Source organism: Cygnus olor, chromosome 5 (genome assembly GCF_009769625.2).
Source record: "Cygnus olor isolate bCygOlo1 chromosome 5, bCygOlo1.pri.v2, whole genome shotgun sequence".
NCBI lineage: Eukaryota > Metazoa > Chordata > Aves > Anseriformes > Anatidae > Cygnus > Cygnus olor.
In genome coordinates this window covers 64,016,989-64,038,849 of record NC_049173.1, presented here as the reverse complement: position 1 = coordinate 64,038,849, position 21,861 = coordinate 64,016,989, and the positions used below count along the sequence as shown (strand labels likewise).

The 21,861-nt window shown below is 41.3% G+C and overlaps 1 protein-coding gene across 2 annotated transcripts in view; it reads right to left on the bottom strand.

Annotated features, from left to right (window-relative positions):
• Positions 1–21,861, bottom strand: part of SWAP70 (switching B cell complex subunit SWAP70) — a 40,748-nt gene that overhangs the window by 12,394 nt on the left and 6,493 nt on the right. For both annotated transcript variants that reach the window (XM_040559838.1, XM_040559839.1), the window contains exons 2-6: positions 20,512–20,652; positions 14,645–14,818; positions 4,573–4,800; positions 387–533; positions 8–116 (exon numbers count right to left, since the gene is read on the bottom strand). In XM_040559838.1, coding sequence (XP_040415772.1) covers positions 8–116; positions 387–533; positions 4,573–4,800; positions 14,645–14,818; positions 20,512–20,652 — 799 coding nt within the window. The remainder of the gene's footprint in view (positions 1–7; positions 117–386; positions 534–4,572; positions 4,801–14,644; positions 14,819–20,511; positions 20,653–21,861) is intronic.

Sequence of the window (21,861 nt, the reverse complement as noted above, 5' to 3'; positions counted from 1 at the left end):
GCCTTACCTTGAATCCACTCCTGCTTCTTCTTTTTATCAGAGGCACTGATCTCAAAGCTTTTATCAAGACACTTTATGAGAAAAAGGCATTTCTTTCCATCTTTGTCAGGCAATGCCTGGAATGGATAACAGGATTATTGTCACAAACATTTATTTTAAAATTATATTCTCAAGCCCTATTTCTGCAGTTCCCTCTTACATATCTACAAATTCCACTATTAATAATGTTTATCAAAAGAGTGGGTATGGACTGTTTCACATAAAGTAAAAAACATTCTGTTAATTAAAGCTCTCAGGAGGTCCGCCATGCTCACAAAAAAGAATAAATTCCTATCTTTAGAGACAGTCATGGTTGGTCGGTTCTTGTTTTTTTGTTTTGTTTTTACCTCTACGCAACAGTTGCCATCCAGTATGATGTCTCCCTTCTTGTCCTTTAAATCTTCACTTACATAGTAGGAAATAATATTAGGTTTTAGTACAAACCACCGTTCCGTCCAATTTTTCCTTTTGTGACCTTTTTTCAACATATAACCCTGGAAAGGAAAAAAAAAAAAAAAAAAGATAAAGATAGCTGAAATTCTTGGCCTGTGTTGAATCTCTTGGTCTTTTGGTTAGGTGGCCTAAAGGTCCAGCAGACTACCCAGAAAAGTTAGATCAAGGCCCTACAGACTTCCCCTACACGTTTCCATTCCTAATACCAGCACACTGGTATTGTTTAGCCCATGAGAAACCACCTACTGTTCTGTCCTGTTTTTAAGTAACAGGGTTAACTGAATAATTATGCCAGTATTAAGTCACTATTATGACTCCTTGATGACCTTTACTATTTAATTTTCTTCATTCAAGTAGACATTTGCCATCACTGAAATTCATGGCTATTGCTTTAATGACAGATGTTATAAATATATATATACATATCAACCCTGTTTGGATGCACACCCCAGCGATAGATACGGACCTAGACACCCTGTATCACCACCTTGACACCATCTGGGACACGTTCCCAGGTACAAAGCAAAAGCACCTCTGTCCTGGGAGTGGCCCCACCCTGCCGGTACACTCATTTACTTTACCCTGCGACAGAAGTGATCCTGAATGAGCTGCTTCTATGAGCACGTTAGAGAAACTGATAACAGAACCATTCTCTTGGTGACTTCATTGGACGGGAGACAGCAACACTGGTCAAGTCTGGATTTTGCCTTAAGAGAACCAAGTTGTATCTTGATTTAAATGATGTCTAGGTTTCACTCACAGTATTTTACTTGTACAGAAAGTTGATTCAGTCATCTTTTAGGAAAAGAGAAACACTTGTAAGCAAGTCCTGAATCTTGCTATTAGAAAGAGTTTTTCAAAAGAAGGAAGAGAAGACCACACTTTGTCACTGAGCTTTATACAAAGACTAAAAATTGCAATAATCTGTAATGATAACAGGTGTCATGATCAAATCATCCACGTTTATTGAATATTAACTTATCTAAAATATAAGCACTGATACTAAGTGCAGGTGTACTAGTAACCCTTTTATACTTTATCCAGTATAGTGATGGCAATTCAAAAGCCATCTCCTGGAAAAGAGGGTGCACAGGGAATGATACAATAGTTGGTCGCTCTTTCAGGCACTTGATTGTTAGTGGTCCTACGCAGGGGCGCTGTTGTGATCTAGAATCATAGAATATCCCGAGTTCAAAGGGACCCATAAGGATCATCAAGTCCAACTCCTGGCACCGCACAGGTCTACCCAAAATTTTAGACCATGTGACACAGTCCAATCGCTTCTTAAACTCCGACAGGCTTGGTGCAGTGACTACTTCCCTGGGGAGCCTGTTCCAGTGTGCGACCACCCTCTCCGTGAAGAACCTCTTCCTGATGTTCCAGCCTAAACTTCCTCCGCCTCAGCTTAACACTGTTCCTGCGGGTCCTATCACTGGTGATAACAGAGAATAGGTCACCTGCCTCTCCACTCCCCCTCATGAGGAAGTTGTAGACCGTGATGAGGTCCCCCCTCAGCCTCCTCTTCTCCAGGCTGAACAGGCCCAGTGCCCTCAGCTGCTCCTCATATGTCTTCCCCTCTAGGCCCTTCACCATCTTCGTTGCCCTACTCTGGACACTCTCCTACAGTTTAATGTCCTTTTTATACTGTGGTGCCCAGAACTGCACACAGTACTCAAGGTGAGGAGGCAGTGATCTAGGCAGTTTTTATTCTAGAGCTTCAAAGTTTGCAGGTATTTCAGCTATAACTGACACTTCTGGAACAATATTCCCCAATTGCTTATGTATTTTTGTCAGACTCCTAACTTCACAAGAAGTTTCAGTTTCATCTGGGATCGGACCACCTATATTGATAAAACTATGAAAAAACTATACAGAAAGCACTGTACCCAAAATATTTCAGGTTAAGGGGATGGAGAAGTTGGAAAGGAGACCACAAACGTTTTTCTCTAATGTCTCTTAGCTATAGCAATTTTGGAGATAAGCAAACAACTGTGCTCTGACAAAACCAAAGGTGTCTTTCTTTATAGGCCTGGGGGAAAGAATCAGAACAGTTGGAGGAGCTTGTTTGTGTTTAAAAAACAAAACCAGAGACACAGAAAATGAAAACCCTCCCCCAACACACACAGCTCGCCTGTGCTCTGCTCTTCTAGCTTGCTAAATGTGGCCAGAGCCAAGGCCGTGCCTATTCCCTTGCTATTCCACCTCCTTGCTCTAGGACAGGAATGCACAAAACAGCTTGCTTTGCCTCCTCCGTACTTGGGTCCGAGGTCTGGGTGGTTGCAAGGGCGCACGAAGGATTCCCACAGCTTCACTCTTTCACGCCCTGCACACTCAAAGTCATAATCAGTTTTTTTCCCCTTGCTTATATACTGAGACAATCTTCTTTCAAAGCCAAGCCACACTGATATTTCCCCTACACAATTTCTGCAGAACCTGCATCTATTATTTCTGTGCATCAGCTTCATTTCTGACAGTTTCAGGAGATATTTTCAAACCAGCTATCATGAGGGACACTTATTTCAGGAAACTAAAATACGACAAATTTAGTTATGACTGCTACCCTCCATAGTCATAGAGACCCGGGATAACAGCACACAACAAAAGGGGTAGCGTGAAACTTGGCTACCATGTCGTCTGCCATTAACTGACACCTTGAAGCCATCGGGTACTGCAACAACCAGGACGATTCTGTGAATCAACAAGCTACCGGGAAACAAGCTGTGACTGAACTAGTTGGGTGAAGAGCTCCTTTCTCCATTGGGCCAGTAATTGCCCAAGGGGCGCCGGGCCGAACCTTGACACAGACTATTTTTAAATGTCAAGGAACTATTCGAAGACACTCAGACATCCTTGAGAAAGAGGCCCAGCCACCCAAAGAGGAAAGTAAGGAGACAGTCAAAAAAAAAACAAGGGGCATAGGGAGAGGGAGAGACAACACTCTTTTAAAAACAGAAAGCAATCCAATTTCCTTACAATTTTCAAGTGGAAGGACTGATATGACACAGGTTATTTTATTTACATGGTATTGCGCAGCAGGATGACTTCATTTTGCATTCAATTGACTGTGTGTGAGTCCACCCCAGCCCTCACCTCCAATAAGCAACCAGGACTTAACAAAAATAGACCTCTGCATTGTTCTGTGGATATTCCAAAGGAATTTCCTGTTCCAAGACCTTCTGATGATTTCTTCAGAAGCCTGCCAAGAAAGCCTTTTTTTCCTCCTCTCCTCTCCAAGAAGCCAAGAAATCATAGATGAAAAAAAATTCATATCAGGTAAAAGTCATTTTTAAATAGCTATCTAAGTAGGCTCTGCTGTGATCACACAGATCCCTGAGATATGTATATTTCCCATGAAAGAAATGCAGTTTTAAAGCCATTACTAAGCTGATAATCTTGCCACTGGAAACCTGGAGAAACCAGAGACTGACAGGAGCTTGCTATGAATATGAAGGCCAGCATGACTTTTTGTGTTTGAGTACAAGTTGTTAGTCAAGTCACCTGCTAAGCAGAACAAGGAAGAAGAAAGCTCTGGAGCTCATCTGCAAGTTTTTGACCTGCTGAAGTGGTGCAACTTAGAAGCAAACATTTCAGCTGGAGCAGTACCTTTCTTTGTACAGACCAGGCTGAATACACAAGGTGTATCAGCACAACTTTGCTACATTTTAACTCCAACTGAAAAAAAAATTTTTTTGAAGATTGAAGAGTTGTCACAAAATTAAGAATTGACAGTGTGTGGTAGCTGTTCTGTCAGCTAACAAGGAATTCATGCTATGGTATAAGGTTGTATTTTAAGACAGAGCACACTTCCTTTCTAAAAGCAAATTCTCCCAACAGGCAACTCATTTACCATATTGCAACAATTACAGCAATCTGAAAAGGTGCAGTTTCTCCAATAGAAGTAAAGCCTAAAAAAAGAAGTAAAGCCTAAAAAAGTAATATTAAAGAATCCTTAAAAATAATTTATTTGATTTCTCCCTGCTCTTTATCCATCAGGTGAAGAAATGTCAGTACAAGTTTAACATTTTGTAATGATGCAGTAACTTGTTCTATTTTAAAACATTAGTTCTCAGTGGTTCTTACCTGTTTGAGTACATCTAATATGAGCTCATTGAAGACTTCGTTAATTGCCATTGACACTGTCTGTCGGTCCATCCCTTTGCTGAACTGCCCGCTTCCAATGAGATCAATCAGCTCCCATGCAGAAAGACCTTCTCGGCTGGTGTTGAGAGCAATCTTATAGTGGTCAAACTGCTCTTGCTGCCAGCCTGCTCCCATTGCTTCAGTGATTTTTTTAAGTAAATATTCAATCTGTACAGAAATATACACAGAAATTAATCATTTTCAGCAGACATGAAAATCAAGTGTTTCAGAGCTATAAACTAAGCTTCTTGTAGAAACTATCACTTACAGCTAGGTTCCTGTGTTCACATTCAGGCCCTTGAATGTACACAGCTTAATTAGCAAAGATTTTAGGCTCCTGTAGCCTTCTGTCTCGGCTGAACTTTTGACTGCCAAGCCCATCTGCAGCTACTCTCTTCATGGCAAACAAAGAATCGAACCTGTGAGCCTCTGGCAGTGTTCAGATTCCTACAGAACACATAGGACCTTCCCTGCAGCACCTTCCAAGCCATGACGACAAAAGTGTGAGAAAGCAGGAAGTTTCAAGAAGCGTTTGTGGGAAATAAAAAGCAAACAAATTACAAACAATAACAGTAAGGTGGCAGTCTGGACAAGAAGCAAAATGAAAAACCACCAGTCTATGACCACATATCTTAGTCTTTACCTGGCTCCTCTTCTCCAGCTCTCAGCCACTCCACCACTGGACATAACGTTGACATAGATACCAAGAGAAGCAAAAGAACATATTTTTCACCTCTGCTTTTACTGTTTCCAAAATGAACTCTTTCCTCCTTTAATCTTTCATCATTCTGTACACATTACCACAGGGCAATACTTCTAATAACACTAGTCAAACAAACGCAAGAATGTAAAAGATGGAAAGACAGTTGGGTTTCTTCTTTTTTTTTTTTAAATTCATTTTTAAACTCATCACTCTTTGCTTTTTGAGCACCACAATATTTTTAAACTAAGTCCATCTACGGCTTTATGCATGGGGAAAATTGCTCTTTAAACAAAATAATTAGCGAGAGCCGTTCTACAACGACCTCTATACATCAAAGGAAAAACCACACTTCTGAGTTTCTGTAAGTGAGGTCATATGATACCAATTGTGGAGTTCAACCCAGTGCTGAAGACAGACCAAGCTAATGTCACCTTCTGCGGGTTTGGGTGACAGTTGACTGTTTCCTCACCAGCTTTTGCAGGGAAACACGCTGAGTGGAGTTGCACACCACCACCTGTCAGTTCTCTGCAACCAGCCAGCAGCCTCTGTGCCCTTAGGAGGCCTGAGCTGAGCGCTCAGTGACCCCGCACTGCAGACGCACTTCCCGCCCAGCTCCCCAAAGGGCCGGAGCAGAACTGCATCCCTCAGCGCACTCCTGCGGGCCTTCATCCCAGCTCCTTGCATCCCTCCCGGACAGAAACCGCATGCTGCAAGGCAGAGGTGAGGAGGGAAGGCAGAACGATCCCTTCAGGTGCTCTCTGTGCGCATGGAAAGGAGTGGATTTCTTTACGTGCTGTGTTTCTGAAGGATAGCCCTGATGGATGGTCCGGTCCACTTTCAGCTTACCTATGCTAGGTATGGTTTTGGAAACACTAAGTGACTCAGGAGTCTGAAAGCCATTATCAAAAATGACTCAGGTGGACAGTGTGAATGTGCCTCACTGGAAAAGGGTGGAAACTGAATGCTTTCCAGGACTTTGTTTCTCTCCCCCCTGATGTTGCTTCACCTCGGTTCCTCAGCACTGCTTGGGAACAGATCGTAATTCCTCCTAGAGCTAAGGAAAACCCCAGCCAGGAGAGCCAGGGATGTTTCACCACAGAACAAATGACCTTTTCAGCTACAGCTCAGAGTCACCTTTCAGCTGGCCTAGCAGGCTTTTGAGCACTCAGCAGTCTCTTCTACATAAGAGGTTTGGGAGTACAAAGAAACACAGAAATGTTTTTCCACTGACACATTTCACAACAAGGACTTGCCAAGCCTTGAGCTTTTGCTGCAGTGTACACGCTGATTTTGTGGCTGCTGCTTCTCCCTCTCACAACTAGTACAGGCAAATCCCTTCTCTTCCCTCACATCCGTGATCAAGAAACATGTAACCAGGACACACTCATCTCACAAAGCAGTAAATTACCAAACCTGAAATTCACCTTCTACAGATGGGTGAGGTTTCACTACTATTTCAGCTCAGTAACTATTCTTAGTCTTACAGCCCCTATTCTAACAGCACATGGGGATTAACGCTGCCACAGCAAAACAGAGGAGCTACTGAAAGCCACGGCACTGCCAAGAGGGAAAGTTCCCATTGGCAGGATGCGCCTTTCCCTTGGAGGCATGCCTTCACATCCTCCTCCTGAGGAGCCTCTTCAGAGCAGACACTAGCCAGGCACACCTTAGGCCCTTTGGGTGGGTGCAGAAGTTGTAGCTTTCCGTGTCGGCTTCACCAAGTAATGAAGGTAAGTATTTTAGCTCCCAATGCAATTCTTACCAGCCAAGACACAATTTGATTGGGGGCCTTCACAAAAGCAGCATTCCAGCTGTAGGCAAGTGCAACTCCCGCAGGGCACAAAGTCTGTGGGAATCCGCAGCGGTGACTTCCAGCCCTGCACGGCCAGGTCTGTGCCTTGGCAAGTGGCCCTGGGGCTGGCAGGGGCTGCTCGCGGCAGAGCGGGTGCCTGCTGCCTGCAGAGCACGGCCTCCAGCCCAGCCTCGCAGCGCTTCCACGCACAGGCTCATTAGAGCAGCCAGATGGCAACCAGGATGTTTTGGCATGCCCTCCCAAGAGGCCAACATAAAACTTTGTCAGGTCTCTGTAAAATTCAGTACTCGATTCCGTTAAATATCTTTAAATACACTTTACTGGTTTTTGCTTTCCAACATCCTTATGTTAAAAAATTAATCTAAGGCTTCTGAGCAGTAACTACCATAAATCCTCAGCATTCAGTTAAAGGCAGGAAGCAGCACACTTTCTACTTCCAAATTTTATAGAAATGGAAATTACAAAAACAGAAAATAGCAACAACAAAACCTTCACAGCATGCAAGAACAGTAGCACTGCAAACTTGTTTCCAAACAAACCTAAATACTGATGAGCTGAAATTATAATCGATAAAGGAATAGTTTTTTTCTCATGTTTTAAATACGTTCTGTTCCTCTGAGCAGCATGAATTCTGAACTACAATTCTGTACTTCAGTTGAAAGGGAAGCTAAAATAACTAAGGCTTAATTAAGGAGGTGTTGTACTTGCGAAAATGCTAGATAGTAATTAAAAAAAATAACTTTAAAATTTATTGTTCTGATTTCACAACCTATTACACTGCCTTGAGGCACATGATTCTCAAATTGCTTTGGTTAATTACTTCAAAGTACTAGGACTCACTATCAGAGAAAGGAACAACAACAAAAAAATCATACCTAAACAGATATTTTTTTTCACTTCTTTGCTCAAACCATGTGAACAATACACATACCAAACTAATGGTCTGGAAAAGAAATAGTGCAAAACTGTTGGCTATTACATGGTATCACGTAATGCACTAAAAGTAAGCACTAAATATAATGCACTAAAAATATTCTTTACTTTTATGTAATTTGTGTACATTTTTTTTCAATTATTGGAACAGATTTTAGCATTTTAGTCTGCTAACCTCCCATCTACAGGTGACTAACATCACCAAAAATATCATAAAATCCCAGTAAAGTATGTATTTTAAAATAATGAGATGTCTTAACTTGTCTTATATGAAAGGGACTCATGCATGTTACAGTTTAGTTTTTGAAATAAAACATCTCAAGCTTTATCTTTTCTTCAGCTAAGCACAGGGCTAACCAAAGTCTCCATACAAATTATGTCTGATGTATCTGCTCAATAGCAACAAGTGTTGGGGTGGGCTATGGATCACTGCGAGATAAGTATAAGCAAGTAAGTTGTATCTGGCAAATATGGAAGCAAACAAGAGACCATTCATTACATGCTCAAATGAGGAACCTCAGAGAGCAAGCGACATTTCCCCTCCTCCACAGAGACACGTCCACTCAGCAAATAACTGACAAATTAAGCATACTGGCTCACGCATAATCTGCTCTTGTGGTTAAGAAGTAGAGCGTTAAAAAGCAAATGTGAAGCAACGTTTGCTGCTATTCTGACAGGACCTTACTCACTGATACAGACATAACATGGCTGGGGTTTTATTTCAGAAGGACTGACGTTGCACCCGCTGTTATGAACCAACTGGCTCTGCAGTACAGAAAACTGATTCCATCCCAAATCAACATTTTTCAGACAGAACTTCATCAGGAGAAAACAAAAAAGAACATAAAGAACAGAGGCTCTTTAAAGCAAGCTGTACAACCTGCTTGGTATCTTCTTTCAGAGGACAGTTTTTCTTTTCCCATGTTTCAATACCTATTTGTTTTTCCCTTCCAGATATTCCTGGCACTATTCGCCACAGGGAATGAAGTTCCACAGATGTTTCACATATTCTTCTGATATATAAGTGGATCTCTTAGAGAATGAAAAAGGAAAAATAATATCAAGGAGGCCTTCGTGCCCAGCAGAGCATGTCAGACAAGACTATTCTGGTTCATGCTATTCAAATAGGGTTTGTGATATTAATAGTGCAGATGTAAAAAAATTCCTTTTAAAATTAAAAATCCACATTGTACAAAATTATGTGGAAGCACATGTTACTGGGCAAGAGATGTGAAAACAATTATATCCCATTTCACAGTCCTCATCGATTCCTTTCCCCACCCCATCAGAACATCACGTACTCTAATACTCTGAAGCCAAATGTTTGATTCTGCCTTTCCAACAACCAAAAAAAATCCCCGTAATAGAATTCATTGAACCTCACAGATAACTACTACTCTGGAACAATAGTTTGTGAAAACTGTGTTCATCATCCAGTGTATATATTTTTTTTTTTAACTGAAATTAACATTAAATAGTATAACAAAGTTCAACTCAAAAAACAGTGCCCAAGAAAGTCCTAAGGACAACTTGCTGCATAAGCTAAAAATTCTCTCAGCTTTCACAGCAGTCAAGGAAAAATGGGAAGAAGTGATACAAGTCAAAGGTTTCTCTTTGCCCAGAGAAGCTGTGGATGCCCCATCCCTGGAGGTGTTCAAGGCCAGGCTGGATGGGGCTTTGGGTAACCTGGTCCAGTGGGAGGACCAATCAGAACCACCACACACAAAACTTTTATTCTAGTTGCACCAGTTTTGTTTTTATTTCTGAATGGCTAAGGTTCAATTCCCAATATTTTGTTCATTGTATCAGTTTCTGAAGATAGAATGCAAACAAGAAAGCAAAAGTGGCCACAAAAAACATTTCTGCAAAACATTCCTCCAGAGGAATCACCACTGGACAGCTTTAGACTTCCACCTCCCAGTCTAAGAAAAAAAAAAAAAAAAAAACACACAAGATTTAGATCCTCTTTGTACTAAGTGGAAGGATTAGAAATGCCATGTTAATACAGCTGAAGGCTGGAGGATGAACAGAAAATGACTGTACAACTCTTGCTTCCTCAAGAAGTCAGGCCTAAAAAGCAAAGATAACAAATATATTAGGCTTACTTAAAACAAGTTATGCAAATGCTGTATTGCAACACAGCGGGTGTACAGCTTGCAGCACACATATGGGCAAGTTTCACCATCAAGGATGGCCCTGTAACACAGCTAACAACATACCACAGCTTCAGGCAATAAAGCATTCCCAAGACTGCAGTCACATGTCCAGAAATAAAAAAGGGGAAGTGTTTGTAAACCTTTTTATAAAACAGAAAACGTCTGGTTAAACAACACGAAAGCACACAAACAAGACTGCAACAACTAAAAGGGGAGACATAATGAAAGCTCATGGCAGACTAGAAATATTTCTCCTCTTATGCCAGCAGTTCTCCCCACATCTCTTCCTTTTAATTTTTACCTTCTTGTGGAAGAGGTAAGCCCTGTGAGAGCTGAAGGAAACACATATTTGGATGTCTGCATTTCAGACGATCTAGTGGAAGAGACCAGCTGTGGGGAGGGGAGCAGTTACCACCTGGGCTCTTGCCTTCTGGGCACACGAGCGACACAGCTGCTTGGTAAAGTGCTGCACACTGCAACAGGACACAGTTCTGTTGTTAGCCAAGAATGATATTAATTCTGAAGTCTGTCCATCAGGACTAATTTTAACTCAAGCAAACAAAATACAGCATTGTTCTTCTCCAGTCCAGCTGTGCCTCTATGAAACACCACCTTCACTGAGTTTACAGAAACGTTTTACTTTGCGCATACCCCAGCTTCTCACTTGAAAGGAGAGGGAGCTTTCAGCTTTGATACCATTTTGCATTTCCTAGGGACAGGAACGCCTTTGCAAAACCGACACTTGTGGACCTCTGTTCTTTCCAGCTCTCCTGCCTGCTCCCAGCTGCCAACCAGCAGCCAGCAGAAGCCACAGTGCAGTTCAAGGCTGAGACCAGCTGAGCCTGGTGCCTTCCACAGCCAACACAGAGGCACAAGCTCTTGTGCCTGTGACCCGGCATCTCTCCGTAAGCACAAAGTCACATCCTGAAACAACACACCCTGACCCAGACCCTTCTCCATGCTGGATTTCACTAACCTTACTCCCCTCAAAGGGCAGGCTGCCATCCCTCCTTCCACAGCAGGTGAAGAGCCCAGGCCAGGCACTGCCTCTGGATTTCTGTCCAGCCTCTGCTAAGCGAGCAGCTGGGGCAGCTTCTGGCCCTTGTACCACCTTGCTACTGCTTCTGAATTTCCTCTTTGCAACTGCTTTCCTTGCTCTCAGTTTCTAAAGCTCTCCTCAGCTTGCATCTCTGAAAACTTTCCAAAGTAGACTGTGTTCCACTCTCTATTTGAGCAGCTGCTACAGCAGTTTTCAATTTTCTGCCTGATCAACACCTGGATCAACAGGGAATCAAGCCTTAATGCTTTGCAGGTGGGGGTAGCCCCTCCACAGTTAGCTTTCTGATATGAAAGGCCTAACACAGCAGCACGAGTGCAAATGTACACAACACCGGTACAAGGAAAGACAGCAGCGTCAACTTTCAGTCAAAGTAGCGCAAAGAAGGTGAGATCGCACCCAAGGCAGAGAGTTTTCCAGATAAGACTGCTCAGACGAGTGCAGAAAGAGTTCATTTCATTAAAATAAAAAAGTAAAATATCAGATGTGCAGACAGATCTCAAGGAGCGGGTCCTCTGAGGAGGAGGAAGAGAAGGCATCCTTACAGCCACATGAAGTTGTATCAACACCTTCACTGGGGACGTAAGAAGTTCCCTCTATCATAATCCTGCCCTCCACAAGAGGGATGCGAAAAGCAATCACCTCTCCAACCTGAAAGTATGATGGAAGTTTCCTAATTACTGTTTCCCTAAAGGGTGGGGGGAAGCCTAAGAGGTGGGAGGGAGGAGGTGAAACAGCTGGATTCCACACAAAGGACTCTGACTAGAAACTGCAGTAAACTGCATGTTGCAATATTCACAGCCAACGATAAGAGAAACAAACAGGACTGGAGGAAGGCTTGCTCCCTGGCTGAGAAGTTATAGTGATTCATGAGAGGTTTACATTTGTCTTACCCAAACACAAACATTGCAGAACAGCAACGGTTCCATCACCCTCCGATCTGTTCTATCTACACTTTGCAAAAATCCCTCGTCATAGCTCATTCATACATGATGTGGAAGTCATTTTTAAATTAAATGATAGGCAATGCTATAAAGTGGCAAAGACTAAATATATAACCAAGTTTTATTTTGAACTTGAGAGGCATAAAAAGTAAATGGAAAGAAAAATACCTTGATTAGGTATCACTACCACTCTGAATACTATTGAAAAGAGATATATTCAGATGAAAATTCTCAGTATTAATACAAAAATTGCAAGTTTGCACAAAAAAATGCCTTGGAAATCTGGAGCTTAGATGTAACATTTAAAACAAAACAAAAACAAATAAACCAAAGACATAAGAACTTAAAAGGCAGATATGGTAGGTCATACAGAGAAAACAATATATGTATATATATATTCAGAAAGCAGTATATATATATATTTATATATGTATTTATTTATATTTATAAAGCACCTATCACCATATTGATAAACACTCCTAAAGTAAAACTTTGCATCTTTACTTTTGGAATTTTGAGTAAAAGAGTGAGTAAATGTGGAATTTTCCAGAAGCACAGACAACTCCAGGAGGACCGACAAGCCAGAAAGGAGTGCATTCAAAAGACAGCATTCCTCCACTGGCTGATTACATTACCTGTGTGGTCTAAGGCAAAAGGTTAGAGAGTGAATACAGGCATTGTATATGATAAGAACAGAGCAGCCTTTCTTTGCCAGGCTCTCTAAGTGTTCTTTAAAGAGCATTGCACAATTTAAATCTTGCCATAATCAAGGATATGCAGACACAGATCCACCCTAGAGTTTTAAAAATAATCCGAGTTAAAGAGCAATACAGGTTAACCCTGGGCATTAAGGACGAGAAGAAAAGCAGACAACAGTAGCTACAAAATCTGGAGAACCTCCTTTGGGCTCAGCACTGACTGCCAACAAACAGCATGTTGCCATTACCCAGCATCAGCTTGCTACAGCAGCACAGCCTGGGGGCTGGCTTGGTGGAGGGGTCATGAGCAAGCACCTGAGAGCTGGCAGCTCGGAAGCTTCCAACCATGCCAACAAACAAGGAGATGTGCAATATCTACCCTCAGGCAAGCCAGGCTGCCCAACCGAGGGCACAATGACAAACCAGAGACATGGGCGGATTTGAGTCCCAGGTTCAACAGCCATTAGTGGCTCACCTCCTACCAAGGCCAAATCACCACCATTAAGAAAGGAGCTGTGTTGGCTTTTATAAACATGATCTCCACCTCCTAGAACTGAGAACAACAACAAGAAAGTGAGAAGACTGTCCTATTTCTCCCGGGAATATAAAAAGGCCTGGTAGGACCCTAACATCACCAGTCTGGCAAAACCAGAAATATGTAGCGTGAAAGTCTCCTGTGAAAAAGTAAGTGACATGGCAAAACCAAGTGATTCATTTCGATAGGCAAGAGGCATTCTCTCTACTTCATGGTTTGGCACATCAGCTCAGAGTCACTCAGTTATGCCATTTTGGCTGACTCTAACTTTTCAAAAATTTCTAAAAATGTATTAATTGGTAACTCCAGTGCTGTCCTGCTAACCCCTGGGATTCCTGCAAATGGTTTTGCAGAAGACTATTTATGCCTAGAATTCTGATCTTTCTCCTTCTTGCCTCACCACTCCCCAGGGGGAAAAGCTTTAAATTGTGAAGATTCCAAAATCTTGCTTTAGGTTTAAAATACCTACTTGAGTATTGCCCCTACTTGCTCATGCGCTTAAGGCATAGATAGATCTCCCTGGCATTTTGCTCACTACAGTCTATTCCTTCAACCATTTAAAGCAAGAGTATTCAGATGGTGGCTGCTTTTGTTCACAAACAGACATCATCTGAAAACTTTGTACTTCTCCTTTTTATCAGGAGGGTGCCATGAGACTAAAGATTCATCTTGCAAGTCGTGGTAACACAGAGCACAGAGGAGATTTTTTTTTAGAATCACACTGATGTACTAACTGTGCAAAATTTTAATCACATATAGGCAAGTGCAGTGATTAATTACCACAACAGGTACTACTCATGAGTGAGATGAGAACCTGAACAGCTCCAAGTGCTTGTACTGGAACTGGCCACCGTAGCACCTGACAGTCGTCACAGACTGCAAAATAAGCTGTGTACTGGGGGCCAGCCAGCACGTCCCACTTGCTCTGGGCTGTTTAAACGACAGACAGAAAATAACCATCAGTATCTAAAGTATCCTGCAGGATCCCCACATATGCATCCCAGAAGACAAAGAAAAGCACCTGAGGCATTACATTATTAAAGGAGGAGAGTTAAAGTTTTACATTAAAAGAAAAAAAATCTCTGAAATCTCTAGGGAGTAACAACCATTAACATAGCCCAGCTGGGGCACTAAGCAAAGTGATGTTAAATGGCACAAGTTTTTGTTTCTTACCTCCTCAGGTACAATGATTAATGGATATTTGTCCTCTGATAAGAAGTTAAAAATAACCCACACTTTAAATGCATCTTCATCACTGATCTGCAAAGGACTCTTAGAGAGGTTCTTTTTAGCACAGAGAGTCCAGCACATTCTGTTGAATTCAACCTTGTCGAAGTTTCCTTGAACCTAAAATGAAGAAATTGAACCAAAAAAAAATTAATATGCATGAATGGCACAGGATGACAGACAGACAAAGTTTAACAGACTAAGTCGTACTAAAAGCACCAAGGAAATTCTGGTTTGCAAGAAACATCAAGGCCCAAAAAGAGCACTGCCGCAGCCCGATCTGATTTCCTGCACCAGGTAAACTACAGAATTTCTTCCAGTAAAATCTGCATCCAACCTCCAATTTCTGGTCGAGTTAATAACACCCTGACTTCATGTGAAGGAGGCTACAGTGCATTTTGCGTTTCCTCTAGTTCATTAGCCTTAGCTCCCAAACCATCTTCATGAACATTTTTAGCTCCAGCTGCCCTTCTGTTGCACTTCTGTTGAGCACTAAGACACAATATAGTAAAGCCATTATAACAAAAGCTACATGTGGACATGCTAGAAGTAATACAGGAACAGTAATTGGAAAAGACCTTTAATGTTCTTCTACTTTATATTACTCAAATGTAACTCTTGTAGGAAAATATTCATAAACATGTAGTCATTTTTTCTTGAACACTAATCCACCTAAAACTTTTTCTCTTTCTCCAACTCCCAAATCTTCACTTTACTGATAAAAAAGTTCCTCATTTGTATTATCCTTTACCATACCTAGCATCTGTACATACCCATCTGTGAATTATTTACATATCTGAAAGCTTTCATTTCCTCTATTTTGTTTTTAAACCCTCATTTATGTTAGAGATTAAATATATTTATCTCCCTGTAGCTTTGCCATGCTATTTCTTTGCCGACATGAAACTAATGAAAACATGTTCTGCACTGTAATGGAAGTCTCTTGAGATTTTGGAAAGCATGTGTAAGAAATAGGGTCTTGCGCCTCATCTGGGAACAACACTGGTCATATTCTTCGCCATTTTCTTATGATACGCCAAGCTTGGATGCCGCAAGGACACCATCATAAGCTGCATGACTTCCTATCCAGTCTTGTAACTGGTCAGATATAATGGAGGGTGAGCCACAGTGGCTTAAGTCAAAGTTAGGCTAAGGAAGTGGATAAACTGATGTGGGTGGAGGAAAAAAAGAAGGTCGAGGTAAACAGGAAACCAAGCCTTTGCCAACCTGCACTTTACAGTACAGTTTCCAGGACTAAAAGTGAGACTACGAAAGAAAACCATAGACTTTGCATGCTTGCAGAGCAGGCCACCAGTACAAGTATCAATGGAAGAGGCACGCTATTACTGTCCTTCGAAGGAGGCAGAAGCTGTAGGAGCCACAAGCTCAGCACTGTGGCTGTTTGCACGAGAAACACAGTATTTAAATGGAACATTGGCTAAGCAAACAAACACCCTTTGGAAGAGCAGCTAGAAGCCAGGTTTCCTCCTCCTGTCTGCCAGCACCTCATCCCTTGGCTACTTTTGCCTGTGCTTTTTCCTACCTGTCCCCCAAACCTTGCCCAGCAAGACCTGACTTCCTTTCTAAAACAGCTTTACTCGCTCGGATGATGAGCACTTCCACCTTGGAAATGTCCTAGTGGTTGCACTGCTCCGAGGAAAATGCTGATGGAGTGGGAAACCTCCCCTCCTCCAGGAACCGCCCAGCCAGTGCTCCAGGCACCACAGGCAGGGCGGGTGGCTTTACAGGCAGCTCACCTCAGCACGCACAGCCATCAGCAACCACCTGGAGACAGATGGCAGGGAGATGCCTCACACATGGGCCCCAGCTGGGGTAAAAGCCAGCGGTTTCTGTTCATCATGCCAGAAAGAAGCATCAAAACCCATGTCACCCACAGCACTTACTGCCACCAGGATTAGGCAGCAGATGAGCAGGAGGTTTCAGGACAGCTCTGACTGGGTCACACCATGCCACAGTCCCATGTCAGATGTGTGCCTTTTTGTCAGAATCCAGACTTGATTCTGAAAGGGACTTCATAAAGAGTGTCCATGTGGCATCCGGAGCACAGACACTGTTTAGAGATTATTCAGAAAAAACAATCAGATGAGCACACAAACCCCAGCTCTCCAAAATAACTCTCCAACTCACCTCTGTTGTGTGTTTTTTGTTTGTTTGTTTTTGTTTTTTCCCTAAATGATCACTGGCTGGCTGTTAAATAAAGGATATAATTACCAAATCATTGTTCTGGGGTTACTGGGAGTTGTGGGTGGAACTAAATACTTCTCTTTAATGAAGGATAAAATTTTCCCTGAACAATTTCACGTAGCAATGCTATCTATTTCTGGTACATAAATTCTTGAAGTACATTTGTGTAGGGTGGAAGGGGAAGGAAGGAGAAAAGTCCACAATGAAAACCAAATCAACTTTACAGCTAGGTCCATGCTACACAACTATTGGCTGGGCTACTTTGGCTCCTTGGCTGGCAATGCTCCACTCCAGGTGACTATAATAATAATTACTCCAAAGTAATAATTACTCTGGTGAACAATCTATCTGGATGTATAAGAAGTAATTTCTAAACTGCTTCAAAAATTTAAAATACTTGAACAGTTTCTAAAGTTATACTTCAACTCATTTGCAAAAGTACCTCTAGCTTAACTAAGAAACTGTAAAAATATAAAATTTTCAAACAGGAGGAACTGATGACCAAAAAAACCCAAGTCATAAACACATACACATGTTGCTTTTTAATGACACAGACAAAACGTATTTATAAAAAACAGATTGGGTCAAAGACTACCCTGGAATTTCAATTTAAGAAGAATTTCCCAAATGGCTTTAGTTATTATGAGACTCTACCATGAATCTTATGCTGATGCAATCTTGATGTGAAACTAAAATGGGAGATTTATGAAACTCAGCTGAGAAACCAGAATTTCTATTCCATTAGGCCAGAATACTCATCCTGCTTGCAGTCTGCACAAATATCACACAATTCCATTGCTTAATGAATTAATGAATCCTTGTAAAGAGATACTGTATACATACTGTAAAGTACCGCCATCAGCACTATAGAAAAGGAAACAATGTTTTCAATTGGTATTAAAAGACATGCATTGTAAATAATGGAACACATCTAATGCAGTTATGAACCCAAGTAAAACAAACAGCGAAGACGTTATCTGTCTGCTAAGTAACAAGAAGCATGGTACTGGAGTGCATCATTCAGACAATACGAGTTATTCAAATTATTTATTCAACTTTCCTATTTGGATAAAGTAAATTTGTTGCAACCTATTTTTCTCATCAGACTGCCAATTTTGCTTTTCTTGATGATTATTTGGTTTTATATAAAGAGGCCCTATTGCACAGTAAATTAAGGTAAGCCAGCACTAAAGAATATAAAAAGTGACGATTGCATTTAAGAGTATCACAGGGGTTATTTTAAAGATTACAAAGTCCACCCAATAAAATAAATTCTTAGAGTCACAGTTACATATCTCTTTTAAAAGAAATCTAAGGATTCATTCTTCAAATATTTTGCTGGCGTTTTAAGGCAAAATGCCTTGAGATCAAGTTCTCTCATAAGCCAGTTGCTCAAGAAACCAGAAAATACGTAACTGGAAATTGAGAGAACTTCCTCTGTATCTGGGGTTATGAAGTACTGGTCCTTCTTTAGCAGCTTTACTTAGCAATATGAATTAATAACATTTGTCCTACAGTCACCTCATCTAGAAGAGCAGACTATGCCTTGGAAGAATGAAGAACAAAGAGGGTTCTTGTTTGCTTTTTTTGTTTGTTTGTTTTGAACAAAGGAGACATGCCATGAATCAGTGACTCATCCCACTGCATGTTGTCTTCTGGCCTGACATAAAGTCATCTCTGAAAGATGTGATGTCACAACTAGTCCACAAAGGTAACCTTCTGTCTAAAGAATTTCTCTGATTTTTAATACTACATATATAAACTGTTTTGAGACATTTAGTCAGGATTAAATAATGTGAAGTTACAGGCAATTTAATACTGTTCCCTACCATTTTCAGTTAACAGTTCAGATAAACCAATGCTATTAGTATATCATGCAATCATGAGAAGCCAGAGTAGGGCATGAATAAAACAAAAAAAAACACAAAAAACTACACAGTCGCACTCTTTCCTTTCATAAGAAAGCAAGGTAGCTTGTCCTGTGCTTCTACCATGGGGTAGGAAGATGGCCAGAGTAGCCAAATGCTGTAAGTTCACACCAACTGGTTTATGTAACCAGGTTCTTTCATTTTTAAATTAAATTATTTAATAAATCCAATTGTTCCTCATTTCCATAACTTTCTTCCTATAAATACCTTTTAACAATAAAGCATGCTTATAATTGAAAAAGCCTTCTGTCTCTTTTTATAATTTGACTTAATGGCTTGCTACTGCCTACAAATGGTACTAACAAAAAAAAATGTGGTTCAGCCTCTGGAATCCTTCACTTAGAATAAAATAAGGCTTCCCCCCCCGAATATGTATACAATCTGTTTGGTCTCTATCCAACCTTATAGGAGCTCAAACCACCAATACTAAGTGGAAATGAGATCATAAACTTCTGAGGGACAAAGCAAGATTTTCCAATAGGAAATAGCCAAGGCAGCAAGTGGGTACCCTGTAAGTGTATTAACGGCCAACAATGGCCACACACAAATCAGGGCACAGCTACTGGGCTGGAAGGAAGCACAGACTAGAGAGGTAGAGGAGCTTAAGATATATGAAGCTTTTCCTGTTTCCAGGGTGACAGACTGCATCTCAGGTATATATCATATTTTTCACCTGTATTAAATGTAGATTAAAGCAGACCAAAAATTAGCAAACTTGGCTATGGAGCTCGCATAATCCTCAGTTGTCACATTGGACTTTTCAGCAGCAGGACTTAACATAAAAGAAAGCAACCATCCGTGTATCCCTGAAGCCACAAAAGCAAAGCTTGAGGGTTTCTGGGGTCAGCCTCCGAGTGTAAGAGAAATCAGTGGTATTGAAGCTAGCATGTACATACTGTAACACAGGCTGCTTTGTATTGTCTAGACCAGTTGCCTAGCTGAATTTGTCAGAAAGAAAGCAAGACAGTTTTTTACTTTCAGGAATTTTAACCTAAATCTCAAACATGCAGCTCCCAGAGGTCAGCTCTGGCCCAGTGATTGCCTCTACTCAGAATAAGATGAAGAGCGGTGGGAGGGAAACCCTGCTGGCCTTCCAGAGCTTCCTCCAAAACAACAAACAACATGCAACCACAGAAGACTAAGGAGTGCTCAGGCACCAAGAGAACGAACTCGCGAGATGAAACTTAGCAGCACTCCCTGACGTGACCCACTGTCAATGTCTGGGGGGATCTGTTCATTAAAATCCCTCATCAATAGACATTGAAGATATTTTTCCCATCCTGTTGGCAAAGGACCCCATGGAAACATTCTGTTATAACCATAGTCTAAGGTGGGACAACCTATAGCTCCAAGACACGTTCAAATCATTTTAAAGTGTGGTGCTTTATGAACATGGTTCTGCATGAGCACAGCTCAGATAACCACCAGATGTTACAGGAAACAGAAACCAGGGAGAGAGAAAAGAAGCAAAGAACAGTGCGCCCTGGCATTTTAAGGCACAGACTCTCCAGATCACCACACCTGCTACCACCCAGCAGAGACACGCTCACAACCAAAGGTCTTCAGAGCAGAAGGCTTCCTGCAAGCAAAGGCCAACTGTAAAGACAACACCCTAAGTAAAGACGCCATGACACAAAACCTGGTAAAGGGAAAAACGGAACATAAGAACCCCAAACTTACCTTTTCCAAGATGAATTTGTTTAAATATGGCATGTAACCCTGATTGGAAACCGGTCCTTCATCATCATCCCTAAAGTGCTCTTCCAAGGCCACCGGGTCATGGGGAACGTTTAACACCGTGCACAAGTTGTGAGAAAGGACCTAGGGACAGAACAGAAATCAGTGACACCACTGTCGACCTTACCAGGCTGTCTCCCCCAGAACAAAGCTGTGAGCAGAAAGCAACACCTTCATATCAGCATGAGTTCTGCCCTAAAGGTTTCTGTCAAATTTTTATATATTTATATATATATATATATATATATAAAGATATATAAATACATCTATAAATATATATATATATATATATATAAAAAGTCAACTCCAAGGATGTGACTGCTTCCCACAGTTACAGTTTTACAAAAGCAATGTGATTACATATAGGTCCATTGCCACAGAAGTGCGAACACACCTACAAAAGCTGCCCTTTGTGTGCACACATTTATATGCTTGATAACCAGGAAAGGCATGGAGAAACACCCAAGTAATATGTACACAGTGAAATTAGACAGGTAGGAAAAATGACCACTAACATCTAGCCTTGGAAAATATAAATAATTATTATCCAGGGAAAATGAGTAGTGCGGAAAACAAACTCAATATGTAACCTTCAGTTTACAAAGAAATGACCATTCAAATTGTAGTATTAGCTATGGATTTCTCTCATCTGCTTGCTTTTGGATTACTTTTCAATATTCTCATCATGTTTTAGACCATAAAGGAAAAGTAATGCTATGGAAAGAGGAAGGGCTGAGATGCGCTTCTCCAAGTTTTATTTTAAAAGGGTATTTGCATGAATTATGTCAAGACCTTAACACCCACCATCTCTCACGACTGTTCTTCAGAAATTGCCTTCAAGAAGAAGCTACATGCTTGGTTAGTTTTAAGGAAGTACAGAATTATTGAAAACTAACTGGTAGCCAATGCATCTTAACTTCTTCAACGCAGGCCGACTTTTGCATGCCCAAACTAACACCTCAGTACCAACAGGAAGGCAGAACCAGAGTAACAGCTGCTCCTCTGCCACCAACACTTTCCTAAGAAAGTAAGATTAAACAAAACAAAGCAAAACAAAAAGAACAGACCCAAATGACACAAAGAGAAAGCAGTAAAATAAAGAAAGCAGGCTCTAAGGAGACCTTAGAGCATCCTTCCAGTACCTGAAGGGGACCTACAGGAAAGCCAGGGAGGGACTCTTTGTCAGGGAGTGCAGTGACAGGACAAGAGGGAATGGGTTTAAACTAAAAAAAGGGAGATTTAGATTAGATATAAGAAAGAAATTCTTCACTCAGAGAATGGTGAGACCATAGA